The sequence below is a fragment of the Bos mutus genome, chromosome 2 (assembly GCF_027580195.1).
Source record: "Bos mutus isolate GX-2022 chromosome 2, NWIPB_WYAK_1.1, whole genome shotgun sequence".
NCBI classification, from domain to species: Eukaryota; Metazoa; Chordata; class Mammalia; order Artiodactyla; family Bovidae; genus Bos; species Bos mutus.
In genome coordinates this window covers 134,912,142-134,928,128 of record NC_091618.1, presented here as the reverse complement: position 1 = coordinate 134,928,128, position 15,987 = coordinate 134,912,142, and the positions used below count along the sequence as shown (strand labels likewise).

The 15,987-nt window shown below is 47.3% G+C and overlaps 1 protein-coding gene across 4 annotated transcripts in view; it reads right to left on the bottom strand.

The window, feature by feature from the left end:
- The window catches only part of CYFIP1 (cytoplasmic FMR1 interacting protein 1), a 108,413-nt gene that overhangs the window by 73,880 nt on the left and 18,546 nt on the right, over positions 1-15,987 (bottom strand). For all 4 annotated transcript variants that reach the window (XM_014481660.2, XM_070360111.1, XM_070360103.1 and 1 more), the window contains exons 2-6: positions 2,639-2,761; positions 2,474-2,563; positions 1,825-1,902; positions 1,536-1,637; positions 507-688 (exon numbers count right to left, since the gene is read on the bottom strand). In XM_014481660.2, the coding sequence (XP_014337146.1) occupies positions 507-688; positions 1,536-1,637; positions 1,825-1,902; positions 2,474-2,563; positions 2,639-2,755 (569 nt within the window). In that variant the 5' untranslated portion in view covers positions 2,756-2,761. The remainder of the gene's footprint in view (positions 1-506; positions 689-1,535; positions 1,638-1,824; positions 1,903-2,473; positions 2,564-2,638; positions 2,762-15,987) is intronic.

The window sequence follows — 15,987 nt, the reverse complement described above, 5'->3', positions numbered from 1 at the left end:
GTTTTGCTCTTATTAATTTCTGCTTTCTTAAAGGCAGTTCTCAGGCAAGAACCTAGAAGGGCACAGGAGAAATTACTTTGCTTTCTCTACAAATGAAACCACAGCCTATTCAGATGCAAAGTAAATCTCTTCTAATTCACTTGTATAGCTAAGTTTCATTGTCTAACAAAGGAAACAGAAGTCAGCATCTCATTCCAGCCAACTTATTTTAACAGTCTAGGGCACAGACTTTCCCTAGAGAGTTGGTTACAGAACAGCTGCTCTGATCTACCTGCCACCAACATACTCAGTCTTACAGACACACTGCTGTGACGTGCCCACCTAGACCAGACGCGCAGGCTCAAGGCAGCACATCATCCTCTAGGGTGATGGGAGCCCAGAGCTCCCTCCACACATAGGACTACAAGAATGCTTTGTGGGGCTCGTGATCTGTCTCAGGCCCAGAATGGCCCTTGTGGGTGCCGCACCCCCCACGCAAAGGCGCCCGGGAACCCAGGTGCGCTCACCTCTTGTAGGCTGAGTGGTCATTCTTCACACTGCACTTCATGTTCTTCAGCTCGTCCAGCACAGCAAACATGTTGATGAACTTGCCCAGGGTGATCAGGTAGGCTTCGGACACGAAGTCCTTCCTTCTCTCCGCATGGCACAGGCGCCTCACCTCCCCACAAAAACGCTCAATGGCATTTCTCTGTACAGAGGAAGCAGGGACAAATACACTGCTTTCAGGGACGGGCCAACCCCAGACTCAGCTCCAAGCACAGAGTCCAGACTCACATTACTCGCTGAGGAAATGCCCAACCAACAGGTGCGTATTTACAGCTCAGGTAAAGAGACATTTTCTAGAAAGTGATTTCCACATGTCTTTGCTCTATAACAATCATCATCGATTTTGCACTTTACCAACTATGTCCCCAAAGTAAAAGAATTTTGTTGACTATTCCGGCAAAGTTACTGAGCAAGATGCTGCAAAAGAACATCTGTAAAGCAGATTGCTTTAGCTTTCAGAGTTGAAAAAGGGAGTGGGAGGATTTCCACATGACAATTTTTTAAGATAAAACAAAACTCATCATCTAAGGAGTTTTATCTTCTAAAGTTTTATCTTTGCTAAAGGAATCTATAATAAAAAACTCACACACATTTAAGTATGTCTTTAAAAATCCAGGAAGGCCCCTCCCGTAGCCACCCTGCCTAACCCAAGGGCCAGAAGGAGTCAAGACCAGGGTGAGGCCCACCAGAGCAGACAATGGGATGAAAACACGTGAAAACCAGATGAATCGAAAGTACAAGCATACTGATAGAAAGCAGTCTTCATGCAGGAAATACAGAGTCACTCTCAAGGGAAGGAGAGAAGTGAAACATAAAAGCAGCATTTATTCTGAAGCAGCCAGTCAAGCTTCAGCCTGTCAAAGGTTTAGTTCCCTTTGGCCTCAAAGCTGTTGTGACCGTCTGAATTTACATGCAGTTTGTTTAGTCAGGACATGGTGCCAGTGCCCCACTCTCTGCACTAAACCCCTGGGATTATTTCACCGTTTTACCTGGAAGTACATAAAATTCATCAGTTTCGTGACCTCAGGCTCAAGGACCTCCACGGTTTTCTCATAAATTTCAACTCTGTTAGGCTGTTCATTACATTTCACCTGGAAGTAAACAAGCACGACCGAGAGAGGCTTCAACCCACAGAATGTGAGGAGTTGCTGGAGGAGGGCAGATCAGAGGTGGGGTGTGGTATGACTGGGCAGGAAAGCCTGGAAGGGATGAGGCCTGGTCTGTCTGGAGTGGGGTGTGCCCAGTAGGGGTGGGGTGGAGTCTGGCTGGGACCGGCACCTGTGGGATGGCCCGAGAGCAGCTTCTCCAGGTGTACAGCATGACAGCATATTCTTGGCCTTCCTCCAGCATCTCATTCTGCAAGGGTATACCGGGCAAATCAAAGGCAAGCAGAACAGTCACCAAGTGCTAACATATACAGCCATAAACCAGAGGGAGAGGCGGGGAAGCTGACTACAGTCTGAAATATTTTTAAGATGCATTAAAATGTTCACAAGGTTTGATCTAATAACTTCACTTGTACAAATCTAGCCGGGGAGAATAATTATATATTTAGGAAGATATTCATCATAGAACTTATTATAAGAAAGCAAGGCAAACTAAGTAAACATGCTTCATCTGGTTTAATGTAATGACATACCAAAATGTTCATTAAATTATTAATATACATAGTTATAACAGCAATGCAATTCACTTCTGCAATCTAAATCCCATATGGGTGTGTGGCTGGTATGCTTGACCACAAGTATAAACAAAGGAGAGTGGGCTTGCTGATGCTGACAAAGGTTTTCTCTGGGCCACAGAAGCCAGATTTTCAGAAAGAGCATGCACTGTTCTTAGTAATAGAATAATACCAAAAAAAAAAAAGACATTTGCCATTCAGATGTGTCAACCCCCTGCCCTCCCACTGAGGAAAACATGTAGTTACCATGCTAGAATGGACGGTTGCTTGTTCAATGTATCTTGCAATGCCGGTAACAAATGCATTTCTGTCTTCAAAATTAGTGTTGAAATTTGGCTGGAAGGAAAAAGAAAACCATCACATGGAGGTCAGCATCACGGGTCACATGTCCTGCAGCTGTCCAGCACCCACCTGGTAGAGCAGTGAGGACGGTGGGGGCTCGATGCAGGGCTGCTGGTCAGGCAGAGGCAGCTCTTCCAAGAGGTCCACATTGGACAAGGCATCCTCCAGCGTCACTTGGGCCGCCATCCTGGCCTACGACCAAACACAAAGCCCCCTGTGCGGTGAGGAAGGGCATGACAGTCCCTCCAGGGTGGGGTACTTAGGGTCCTGCTCCCCTGTGCCTTCTTCTTAGGGAGCTGGGGCTGGCAAAGGCATCTTAGACTGTCCCTGGGGCCTGGCATCTCTCTCGGGCCTCATCAGCAGGGGAGTCACAACACAACTGCTGCTGGTCATGGTATAGGGCACAAGGGCCAACACACGTGCCACGGCTTCCTGCCACCCTCCCACCTCAGGGCCATCATCCTGGAGGGCTCTCCGAGAGGGTCTGACAACCCCTTCACTGAGCTGGGGGCAGGAATAGTTCCTCCAGTACTATGTCTGTCCTCAGGAGGCCAGCACAGCCTCGGATGGGCAACAGTGCTTCCAACCAACGACGCTTTCCAGGGGCTTCCTCCAAGCAGGGCCACACGCTCCAGATGGAGATGCACAAAGCCAGTGCCCTGACTCCAAGAATGCAGGACAGCCTGCACGGCCCAATAAGGTGAGGGCCTATAGCTAAGGAAAGGAAATAGGGAGAGGGCTACTGGCAGAGGACTGAGAGCCTGAACTCTGTGACTGCCATACAGAAGCACAGAAAAGGAGATGGACTTCATCTGATACATCTATGCTGGCTCCAGAAGGGAGGAGTCAACATACTCCAGCTTGCCTCCCGCTGAATGTTGCTGTGATCCTGCATGGGACTCAGGGAGCAACTCTAACTCCAGATGGACATGTGAAGCAGCCCTGACCCCAGCAGGATACGTGGGGCAGCTACATGGACAGCTATGTTCATTCTGAGATTGAAAAGCAGCAGGCAGGCTGGGCAAGAACACTGAAAGAAAAGGAAGAGGTACCCAGCTGCTCTACTTAGCACTGGGCACCAGACAGGCATGGGTGTGGAAGTATTTGGTGAGGCAGGTTTCCAAAGCCTCAGCATGCTGGTCAGAGGACCAAAAAGGGAACCCCAGGGCACTGGAAAGCCCCAGGGACAATGTGGAGAGGAAGAAGCTTGGAAGACCAAGCCCACAAAGTTGGTCAGAAATGTCATCAGGCTCACCCTCAAGCTGCACATGCGTGGATCTGATCCTCACATCCCAAGCCCTGAGACCAGAGCCAGGTCCCAGACGGCCATAGGAGGCACACACAGGACAGATCCAAAAGGCACTGCTGAGCTCCAAAGACAGGAGTGACACTGCACCACAGTCCAGAGAGGACAGGTCAGAACTGGCGCTTAAATCAAAGCAGGTTGTTTGCCAGCTAAAACAAAAACAACATTTCCTAGGATTTCGACAAGACCCAGAGTCTCATACTATAATATCCAAAATGTCCAGCTGCAATCCAAACTACTCAGTAAAGAACCAGTAATGTCTTAGCTCCTACAGGAAAAGATGAGCAACAGATATGCCAAAATAATACAGATACTACAATTATCTACCAGACTTAAAGTACCTACTATAAAAATGCTCTAAACAAACATGGCACTCCTGAAGTGAACAAAAAAACTGAAAGTCACAAATAAATACATAAATAACTGAATGGAAAATTAGAACTAAAAAATACATCATCAAAAAATCTACAAACAATAAATGCTGGAGAGGATGTGGAGAAAAGGGAACTCTCTTGCACTGTTGGTGGGAATGTAAATTGATACAGCTACTATGAAAAAGAGTATGGAGAATCCTTAAAAAACTAGGAATAAAACCGCTATATGGCCAAGCAATCCCACTACTGGGCTTATACCCTGAGAAAATCATAATTTAAAAAGACACTTGTACCCCAATGTTCACAGCAGCACTATTTACAATAGCTAGGACATGCAAGGGACCTAGATGTCCATCGACAGATGAAGGGATAAAGAAGCCGTGGTACATATACACAATGGAATATTACTCAGCCATAAAAAGGAACAAATATGAATCAGTTGAACTGAGGTAGATGAGCCTAGAACCTATTATACAGAGTGAAGTAAGTCAGAAAAACAAATTATCATATATTAACACATATATATGGAATCTAGAAAGACGGTACTGATGAACCTATCTGGAGGGCAAGAATGGAGACACAGACATAGAGGACAGACTTGTGGAGATATAGGGGAAGGGCAGGGTGGAACAAATTGAGAGAAGAGCACTGCCACAGATACACTATCGTGTAAAGAGGAAGCTAGCGGGAAGCAGCTGCTCAGCACAGGCAGCTCCGCTGGGTGCTCCGTGATGACTTAGAGTGCTGCGTGGGGGTGGGGGGTGGCAGGGCAAGTAGGAAGGCATGCATGTATACACATGGCTGATTCGTGATGTTGTATTCCAGAAACCAATACAACACTGCAGAGCAACTACCCTCCAATTAAACATAAATTTAAAAAATACAATAATGAAATTTAATGAACTCCCCACAGGAGCTTAAAAGCAGAGAAAAGATTCAGTGAATTTGAAAACAGAGCAACAGAAATAAGCTGAATTGAATGACAGAGGGAAAAAAAGATTGAAAAAAATGAAGAACGTTGAGGACCGAAAAAAATGAAGAACCTTGAGGACCTCTAGAACAAGAGAAAACTATCAAACACTGTCTCATAAAAATACAAGAACAAGAACAAAGTGTCTCAGCTGGATAAACAGTTGAAAACAAGACTGAAAACTTTGCAAATGTGTGTACAGATTCAAGAAGCTCAGCAGACCCCAAACAAGACAAACCTAAAGAAATCCCTACCCAGACAGATCACAGTCACACGGCTGAAAAATAAAGACAATGAAAAAATATCCTAAAAATAGCCTGACCAAAGTGGTTCATGACCTAGAGAACAATAATTTGTGAGAAATAAATTTCCATTGTTTATAAGCCAAAAAGAGAGAGACGGAGAGGGAGGGATCTAAGAGGAGTTAAAAAATAAAATGCAGACCTAAATCCAAACATATCAATAATTAGGTTTATCAAAGTAAGCTGAAACACACCAATTAAAGACAGAGATTGTCAGAATGGATTTAAAAACTCCTGACCCAAGCCTATGCCAGCTGTAAGAAACTCATTTCAGACATAGTGACACAGGTAGCTGATAGTAAACGGGGAAAAGAGAAACCAAGCAGGACTAGTCAAAGGAAGCTGGACTACTCAAGTGTCAGAGAGAGCTGGCTTCCGAGCAGGAAATGCCCAGGGATAAAGAGGAGGGTGCACGACGGAAGATCATTCAGAAAGGAAACAACCACGCTCAGTGTGAATGACTAACGAGAGAGGGTCAAACCAGGCAAACCCCGGCAGCCCCGAAAGGAGAAGTAACTCCGCCCTGGAGACAGTGACAGCTCTCAGCCAGCAACAAGATCAGCAGGACGGGGAGGACAGACACCGAGGGAGCCGAGGCCTGAACTCCTCCCCCAGCCCAACAACAGCACAAGATCCATTCTGCATGGTTCCCACCATCCACGTTAATGCTAAATATAGCAGATATTCTTCACAGCAATGAAAAAATCTCCCTTTCATTACCAACTTCCTTCTCTCATCACAACTTCCTATTCCACACACTCAGGAAAGGAGGACATCCAGGACAGGGGTGCACAGAGCCAAGTCTTCCTCCCGGTCACTGCCCTGCAGAGCCAGCGCAGGGGCCCCAGCGGTGCCCATACAGGGCACCTCAAAGCTGACGGCCTCCAAGGAGCCAGGCTGCCCAACAAGGTCCCTGTGGTCCCTCAGGGCTGCCTGGCCTTACCTCTGTGCCTCTCACCTCCACAGGTCAAGCCAACCACCCAGGAACCACCATGCAGCCCACACGACCAGTTGCCCTAGCTTTCCACTCAGTGCCCATGGGACCTGCTTCCTCCCCACTCTCTGCCCAGGACAGGCCTGGATCACCCACTGACAGGAGAGGTGGTGCAAGAGAGCTGCAGAAAGGCTCTGTGACACGCTTGGGTCACACCCTAGGACAAATGTCAAATGTTCAACTTATTTCAAATCAGTGTTTAAGGACATTTTTGTTTGCTGTGGTTTATATATACAAAGGAATATTATTTGGTCTTAATAAGGAAGGAAATTCTGACACATGCAACAACACAAATGAGCCCACAAGTCATGCTAACTGAAATAAGCCAGTCGCAAATCGAAGAGCACTGCACGATTCCGCTCAGAGGAGAGGAGCCCAACTCAGAGAAAAAGTCAAACGGTGGTTACCCAGGGGCTGGAGAAGAGGAAACGGGGGAATTACTGTCTAATGGGCACAGAGTTCCAGTTTGGGAAGATGGGAAAAGTTCTGGAGATGGATGGTGGTGACGGTTACACGATAGTGTGAGTATTTAAAATGGTAAATTTTATGTTCTGCATATTTTACTACAATTAAAAATTAGGATAAAAAAATTATCAATATTTATGGCAGATAAATCAGAAAATAAAGAAAAAGTAAAGGAAATTATCCATAATCCTCTGATCCCTCACAGAAACAAGACGATATCAGTTATTCTGTAAGCTGCTTTTCCCTTCCAACTTCCATAAAAACACTGAAGTTGTTGAACATTCTCTCACAGCATCCTTTAATCTTTGTGTGAACTACCAGTCAAGGCTCTCTTATCACACACAGAGGCTCTTTCCTAACTGTTGCATTTTCTTCTCCGTGCTTTTCGACCACGAACACACCCTACAAACATCCAATTCCAGGGCCACGGGCGCCTCCATGACTGGAGCTCCAGCCTTGTGCTTCTTCCACAAAGAAGAAGCAGGTGTCTGCCTCATCTGTTCAGGAAACCTGAAACCGTCAGTTCTGAATTCAAGTCCCCAGTCTCCATCTCACCGGTTTCTTTGACACCTCCCAATTTCACCTCAAGATTCCGTTTAAATCCACTTACTTTTCTCCATTTCTAGCAGCCACTCCCTTGTCAGGGGTGGCCCACTGCCCCAGGAATAAAATCCACGCTCCCTGTCCCTGCTCCAGCCACCCCAAATCCAGAATCCTGCCAGCCTCACCCCCTTCAGCTCACTGGGGTTTCTTCTCAGCACAACACAGGGGCCTTGTGTGCCTGGCCACCCACCGCACGGCCCTGGGACAGAGCCTCAACTGCACCTTAAGGACTGACACGCCTTTGCAGTGTCAAAAGCCACAGTGCCAAAGCCCAAGAGTGTAACAAAAATAACACATCTGGAACACACTCAAAACCTCCCCTGCTGCCATGCAAGACTTCACAGTTTAACAACTCAATTACATTTCTGTCTCCCTTGGCTCAGCTCAAATGAGCTCAATCCCCTCCACAGCTTGGGGCCTGGTCACAGCAGGATGGCATGTGACCACAGGCACAGAGGGAAGGCCATGTGAGGACATGGTGAGAAGGCGGCCGTCTGCAAGTCAAGGAGAGGCACCTCGAAGGGAACCAGCCCTGCTCACACCTTGATCTCAGACTTCTAGCCTCCAGAGCTAGGATAGAATACTTTTCTATTGCCTAACCTGCTTGCCAACAAAGGTCCGTCTAGTCAAGGCTATGGTTTTTCCAGGAGTCATGTATGGATGTGAGAGCTGGACTATAAAGCAAGCTGAGCACCAAAGAATTAATGCTTTTGAACTGTGTTGTTGGAGAAGACTCTTGAGAGTCCCTTGGACTGCAAGGATATCAAACCAATCAATCCTAAAGGAAATCAGTCCTGAATATTCATTGGAAGGACTGATGTTGAAGCTGAAACTCCGATACTTTGGCCACCTGATGTGGAGAGTTGACTCATTTGAAAAGACCCTGATGCTGGGAAAGACTGAGGGCAGGAGAAGGGGATGACAGAGGATGAGATGGTTGGATGGCATCACCGACTCAATGGACATGGGTTTGGGTAGGCTCCAGGAGTTGGTGATGGACAGGGAGGCCTGGCGTGCTACCAGTTCATGGGGTCGCAAAGAGTCAGACACGACTGAGTGACTGAACTGAACTGAAAGCTGCCTAGGGTATGGTTTTGTTTCAGTTTGGCTTCTCAGGTGGCACTAGAGGTAAAAAAAACAAAAAACAAAACTCGCTTGCCAACACAGGAGACATAAGAGGTGAGGGGGGTGACCCCTAGCTTGGGAAGATCCCACTCCAGTACTCTTGCCTGGAGAATCCCACAGACAGAAGAGCCTGGAGGGCTATAGTCCACAGGGTCACAAAGAGCTGGACAGGACTGAAACAACTTAGCATACATACAGCCTGAGCAGACTAACACAGCTAAGACTGAGTAGAGCGGAATTGCCCAGACAGGGTACCTACCCCCTCGTGCTGACTGGCCACTAAAACCACCCTCATGCTGGCATTTTTCTGACACATACATACTTGATGCACAAAAAGCAGACTGCTGGGAGCAAAGCAAAGACTACCTGACCCACCAGAGCCTCAGTCTCACAGCCCAGCACCAGCACCCCCAGTCTGTGACCCATCCCTCCCGCCCCCAGCTCGCCCCCCACCCATCGCATCCTTCCTTCCGATGGGGGTGAAACAACAGAGCAAACATGTTGTCCAGGGTTTCCGTCCTCCAACAACATAAAAGCCAGGTATTTTCCTTCCTTGATTGATTTCTTTCAACAGCAGTTTTCAACCCTGTTTCTGATTCCTATAGTTTGCCAAGTTATAAAAATGAATTTAAATACGTCAGGGGAACTGTCTTTTAACAAGCTATCAACTAATTTATTTTGCAAGTTTAAGTTTTTAAAACAGATTTCAGCTGGGACTCCCCTAACAGTCCAGGGGTTAAGACTCTGTGCCTCCCACTGCAGGGGCCCAGGTTCACCCTGGTCAGAAAAACAAGATCCTGCATTTGGCCAGAAAAGAAAAGACATGCTGATTTCACTGAGCTGCTGTTTGAGTGTCCCTGACTCAGGGAACTCTGGGGCCCAGGGGACTTCTCAGGATCCTCCCCACGGGTAGGGTGGGTAAGCGCAAAGCCAGAACTGCGAGCTGGTAAACCTCATGCACACTACACCACCACCTGCCCTGCTTGTTCAGTTATCGGCACGCCCTGGGCTCCCACAGCTGGGCCCTCGCACTCGGACAGTGGGCCTACACCCATGAGCTCGAGAAGAGGAGAGTGGGCAAGATTACCGGCAAGGCCGAGGTCCAGGATGCTCTTCTGTGAGACCTTACAACACTTGGAGCCAGTGAGACCCAACTGCTTCCTCCTGCTACACTCCCTACCCCCTGCCCTTGGGTGTGGGGCCCCTAGGGCCCAGGGGCCTCTTCTGACTCGGCAGACACACCTTCATGCACCTAGACTCAGGCTCAGTTCTGTGCAGGGCAGGGTTTAAAATCTTGCCTCCATAAGACGGCCTTCCCTCTCCTGCCATGACACGAACCACTGTGTGGAGCTGCACCAACCCCACTCTCCCAGGACCAGCACCCCGACGGTACTTCTGGCGAGGCTCACAAGCAGAGCCAGCTAGTGACCCTTCCTCTAGTCCCTCACCTGGACTTGGAATCTACAAATGACCAGAACTAGGGCCCAATGAACGTGCCCTAGGAACCTCAGATGGCCAGCACAGGTAGGCATCAGATGACCCAAGTGGGACCAGGAGACCCCAAATAGGGGCAAGCAACCTCAAGTAGGTAGGAGGCCAAGGTTCCTGGTGCCAGGCTAGAAACCCCCTGGCTGCTGACCCTCACATGATACTGTCCGCCCCTCAGCCTAGCTTACCCTACATCTTCTCAACAAGTCATCCTCACAGTTACACTTAAGGTGGGGTCATCACGCTCTGACAGCAGAGCAGAGAAAAGCATGGAGCCCACAGCCACACGTCAGGGACAGAGTCAGTGTGACCTCAGCGGCAGTGATTTTCACAGGCATGATATCAGTGGCAGAGGAGCCAGCCAGGTCTGAGGGCAGGAGAGGGGCAGCAAGAGCATAAAACCCCAACCAGCAGTTGGGGCCGAGGGGGCAGTGTTGGGGACGGGGACAGGGAGACACTAAAAGGATTTCTGTGACTCACAGCAACCACCACACACTTCAAAACCAGGAACAGTGGATAACAGAACTTGTGTGGTTTAGTAAGTATGGTTTGACTATTTCCCCTGTCTCTGGACAGCATGAGAGTAGGTGGGCTGGCAGTAACAGACAACGAATCCTTCCCTATATAACTCATCACTTTTTAAAAAGAACACGTAGGCTAGGCTGCAAAGCACTAATTGAAATTAAAGGGGAGAGACTAATTTTCAACCTGGTAGCAAGGGTGGCACCAAAATATTAAAAGGAAAAGAGAAACAAAGTGTTTACATGTTTTCAATAAGCCACCGTGTGGGAGAGAACACAGGCTTCCCCGGCAGAACAAGGGCTGCAGAGACAAGACGAAACAAAGGAGCAAGACTGAGACAGACGCCTCAGGAGACGGACACTAGAGGGGAGGCACAGGAAAGTGCGGAGGCAGGGGAATGCCTGCCCGCGGCCAGGAGCTGCGGAGCGCAGTCCATGCCGGTCCAGCCAGACAGGGCAGGGCAGGAGGAGGCTGCGTCGGCCCCAGACACAGGGAGGGATGGCGTCCAGCACAGACGGGGCACAGGGTCAGATGCAAAGAGAAGTGAGGCTGCATCCTAGCCGAAAGCCAGGGAGCGGGTGCTTTGCATAGGCTTTAAAATAGAACTGCCAAGGCAGCTTGATGCCAAGGTTGCAAAACATGGTGAAACAACAGGAGGGAAAATGCAGAACGGATGGTTCCTGCCCATCTAAACATACTGCCTTGGGGCACCCCTGCCTGTTTGCCCATGTGACCCTTCAAGCCCATGTAACCTGAGGCAAGAGGATGGTTGGCTGGAAAGAGGGCCTCCCCCACAGCTCCAAACCTGTACTTCTGAAATTTTACAACTGGACAGTGTTTCACTTGTCAAACGGCAGAGCATAACCAAACCACAGCAAACTACAAGATGTTTCTAACTGATTTTCTTCCTCTTCTATATACAAATAATGGTACCTCCCAGAAAATTACATCCAAATTTTTGTGCAGTCTGTTCACATGTAAAATAAATCATCTGAGGAAGAGAAGTATACTTTATTCAGCTGAGCCTTTCTATCTTGCATTTTAAAACAATGTGTTTTTCCAATTCCAGCTTTTTTTCCCAGACTAAGTGGGATGGGGAAAAAGAACAGGGCTGCTATAATCCCTAGGCAAAAAACTTCATAATTAAAACACAAACATCATCTTCTGCCCAAGAAGAACAATATAGTAAATTTCTTTACTACTGAAGAAATTCAATTGCACAAAATATTAACTTCCATTCTCAAAAGCCGCACTGGTCTCTTCTGCAATTACCTCAAAGGAATCACTGCATCAACAGAGAAACAAAAACCAAGTTTGCCTGAAAATCACAGTAAGGTGAAGTCTAAGACAGAGCCCCCAGAGGAGTCGAGTCTGTCAGTGCTTAGGTCCTGGCACTGCTCTCCTGCCTTTCATACTCAGTCTGCAGACCTGGGACAGGGTTTTCTCAAGACAGAGTAGTCTCTCTGCCTCCTGAATGCTTTCTCCCCAGGTTTCCTGTCGCTGCTCTACTCAGCTTGACTGGCCCCTTCCCAACCTAGAGCACTCATATGCCACACTCAAGCCTGCCACACTCCTTTTTAATTCCTTTTAACTATGCAAGCAGTACTCTGACCCTGTGGCTCTCCTGCTTACATGCTTATAGCTGTGGGTTTCAAACCACGTGCCCTGGAATTCTGGGGTGCCCCATGATGGCAAGGGAGAGCAGCGCTGCATTTATCCATTTATGAACTGGGATGCCACCTGAGATTTTATGAAAAACTAATCTGAGGCCAATATAAATCAATCAACAAAACGCAGGACTGGGTGTACAATTCCACAGAATCAAGTCTCAATTGCTGAGATAAAGAGGGTCCTTGCAGCGTGCAGTGCCCACACCGGACCCAGACGGATGCCCTGTGCTAAGCTCTACCACCCCTGCCACCTCCAGTGGGTCCTTGGGGGAAAAATGGAAATGTTCTGCAGCTTCTGCACCAGTACACCAAGCACAGAGGGGAGCCCCGTGAGACCAGTTCATTGCAGTGGGATGAGGCTGGGACAGTGGGAGGTTGATCTCCTCCATGGTCTGGACCCTCGTTCACCAATGCCTGACCATTTCTTTGTGATTGTGGTGGCCTTCATCTTTATATAGACTCCAGTGCATGTTTAAGACACTAGAGAAGATGCCAGTAGCAACTCAGCATGTTCTTTCTAGGATGGAGTCAAGCTCGGCAGTCTCTGGCACTGGGGGTGGTCACACCATAGAGGTGCCACCAAACTTCCAACCAGGCTGGAGGCTCCCCGAAAGGAGAGCGAGCCCGCCACAAGCCTGGCAACCATCCTGAGGGCCCGCCTGCCAGGTGCAGGGACATCCGCACTTACCACAGGGCAGGCTTGCCCCACAAATGTGGACCTAGATGCTTCCTATCCAGGCTCCAGCCATCCCTCCACACTGGAAGGTGGCTCAACCTTGCTCACACAACCTCATAAATGCTCCCCAAGAACTCTGACCCAGTAGTACTTCTGAACTTTCCCTTCATGTGAGCCATTTTATTAATAACAGATTTTTACCTTCTAGATAAAAGTCTAAGATGACCACATCTGGGCAGAAAAGTCCAGTATAATCAGTCCTCCATATCCACAGATGCAAAACCTGGGGATACAGAGGACTGACTGTATTCATGGTACAACTTTTATTTTATATACATGACTTAAGCATCTGTGTGTTTCAGTATCCACAGAAGTTTCCGGAATCAACCTTTGGTGGATACCAAGGGGTGTCTGTGTTTTCAGATGACTTTCTTGGCAGCACACCCCAAGAGGCGATTCTTGTTTTTTTTTTAAATTGAACGATAATTGCTTTATAATATTGCGTTGGTTTCTGGTATACATCAACATGAATTAGCCATAGGTATACATATATCCTGGAGAAGGCATTGGCAACCCACTCCAGTACTCTTGCCTGGAAAATCCCATGGACAGAGGAGCCTGGTGGGCTGCAGTCCATGGGGTCATGAAGAGTCGGACACGACTGAGCGACTTCACTTTCACTTTTCACTTTCATGCATTGGAGAAGGAAATGGCAACCCACTCCAGTGTTCTTGCCTGGAGAATCTCAGGGACGGCGGAGCCTGGTGGGCTGCCGTCTATGGGGTCGCACAGAGTCGGACACGACTGAAGCGACTTGGCAGAAGCAGCAGCAGCATACATATATCCCCTTCTTCCAAGAGGGGATTCTTAAATCCCATGAATGTCTGTCTTCAAAGCTGCAGGAGATGATCCATCAATCCTACTTTTGGCCATTTATCCAAAGGAGACAAAATCACTACTATCGGGACTTCCCTAGTGGTCCAGTGACTAAGACTCTGCGCTCCCAGTGCAGCCTGCCGGACTTCGATCCCTGGTCAGAAAACTAGATTCCATACGCCACACCTGAGGCCCAGCACAGACAACAAAAAAAGATATCTGTACCCCATGTTCACTGTAGTATTGTTGACAGTAGCCAAGATATATGTGATGCTAAGTGACAAGTTAGAGAAAGACACCCTATGATCTTACTTGCATGTGGAATCTTAAAAAGAAAAAGCTCACAGGTAGATAATAGATTGGTGGTGGCCAGAGGTATGGAGTGGGACAACTGGGTAAGGGGGTCAGAAGCTACAAACCTCTAGCTACAAAAATAAACAAACAAGTCATGCAGATGTAATGTATAGCGTGGTGACTGTAGTTAATAATACTGTATTGTGTTATTTGAAGGTTGCTAAGAAAATAGATTCTTAAAAGTTCTCATCACAAGAAAAAAAATTTTTTGTGACTGTAAAGGTAATACATGTTAACTAGACCTACTGTGATCATTTCACAATAGATACAAATTTCAAATCATTATACTGTATACCTGAAACTAATATAATGCTGCATGTCAATTATTTCTCAATTTTTAAAAGCTGCAGGTGGATTCAGGTGAGGACCCGCACAGGGTCCCAAAGATACCAGCTTGGACAGCATCCAGGGATCACTTTCATGTTTACAGTTTACTAAGCGGAGCCAAATAAAGGACAGAAATGGTATGGACCTAACAGAAGCAGAAGATATTAAGAAGAGGTCGCAAGAATACACAGAAGAACTGTACAAAAAAGATCTTCACGACCCAGGTATCATGATGGTGTCATCACTGACCTAGAGCCAGACATCCTGGAATGTGAAGTCAAGTGGGCCTTAGAAAGTATCACTACGAACAAAGCTAGTGGAGGTGATGGAATTCCAGTGGAGCTATTTCAAATCCTGAAAGATGATGCTGTGAAAGTGCTGCACTCAATATGCCAGCAAATTTGGAAAACTCAGCAGTGGCCACAGAACTGGAAAAGGTCAGTTTTCATTCCAATCCCAAAGAAAGGCAATGCCAAAGAATGCTCAAACTACCGCACAATTGCACTCATCTCACACACTAGTAAGTAACGCTCAAAATTCTCCAAGCCAGGCTTCAGCAATATGTGAACTGTGAACTTCCTGATGTTAAAGTTGGTTTTAGAAAAGGCAGAGGAACCAGAGATCAAATTGCCAACATCTGCTGGATCATCGAAAAAGCAAGAGAGTTCCAGAAAAACATCGATTTCTGCTTTATTGACTATGCCAAAGCCTTTGACTGTGTGGATCACAATGAACCGTGGGAAATTCCCAAAGAGATGGGAATACCAGACCACCTGACCTCCCTCTTGAGAAGTCTGTATGCAGGTCAGTAAGCAACAGTTAGAACTGGACATGAAACAACAGACTGGTTCCAAATAGGAAAAGGAGCTCGTCAAGGCTGTATATTGTCACCCTGCTTATTTAACTTATATGCAGAGTACATCATGAGAAACGCTGGACTGGAAGAAGCACAAGCTGGAATCAAGATTGCCGGGAGAAATATCAATCACCTCAGATATGCAGATGACACCACCCTTATGGCAGAAAGTGAAGAGGAACTAAAAAGCCTCTTGATGAAAGTGAAAGTGGAGAGTGAAAAAGTTGGCTTAAAGCTCAACATTCAGAAAACGAAGATCATGGCATCTGGTCCCATCACTTCATGGGAAATAGATGGGCAAACAGTGGAAACAGTGTCAGACTTTACTTTTGGGGGCTCCAAAACCACTGCAGATGGTGACTGCAGCCATGAAATTAAAAGACACTTACTCCTTGGAAGGAAAGCTATGTCCAACCTAGATAGCATATTCAAAAGCAGAGACATTACTTTGCCAATAAAGGTTCGTCTAGTCAAGGCTATGGTTTTTCCAGTGGTCATGTATGGATGTGA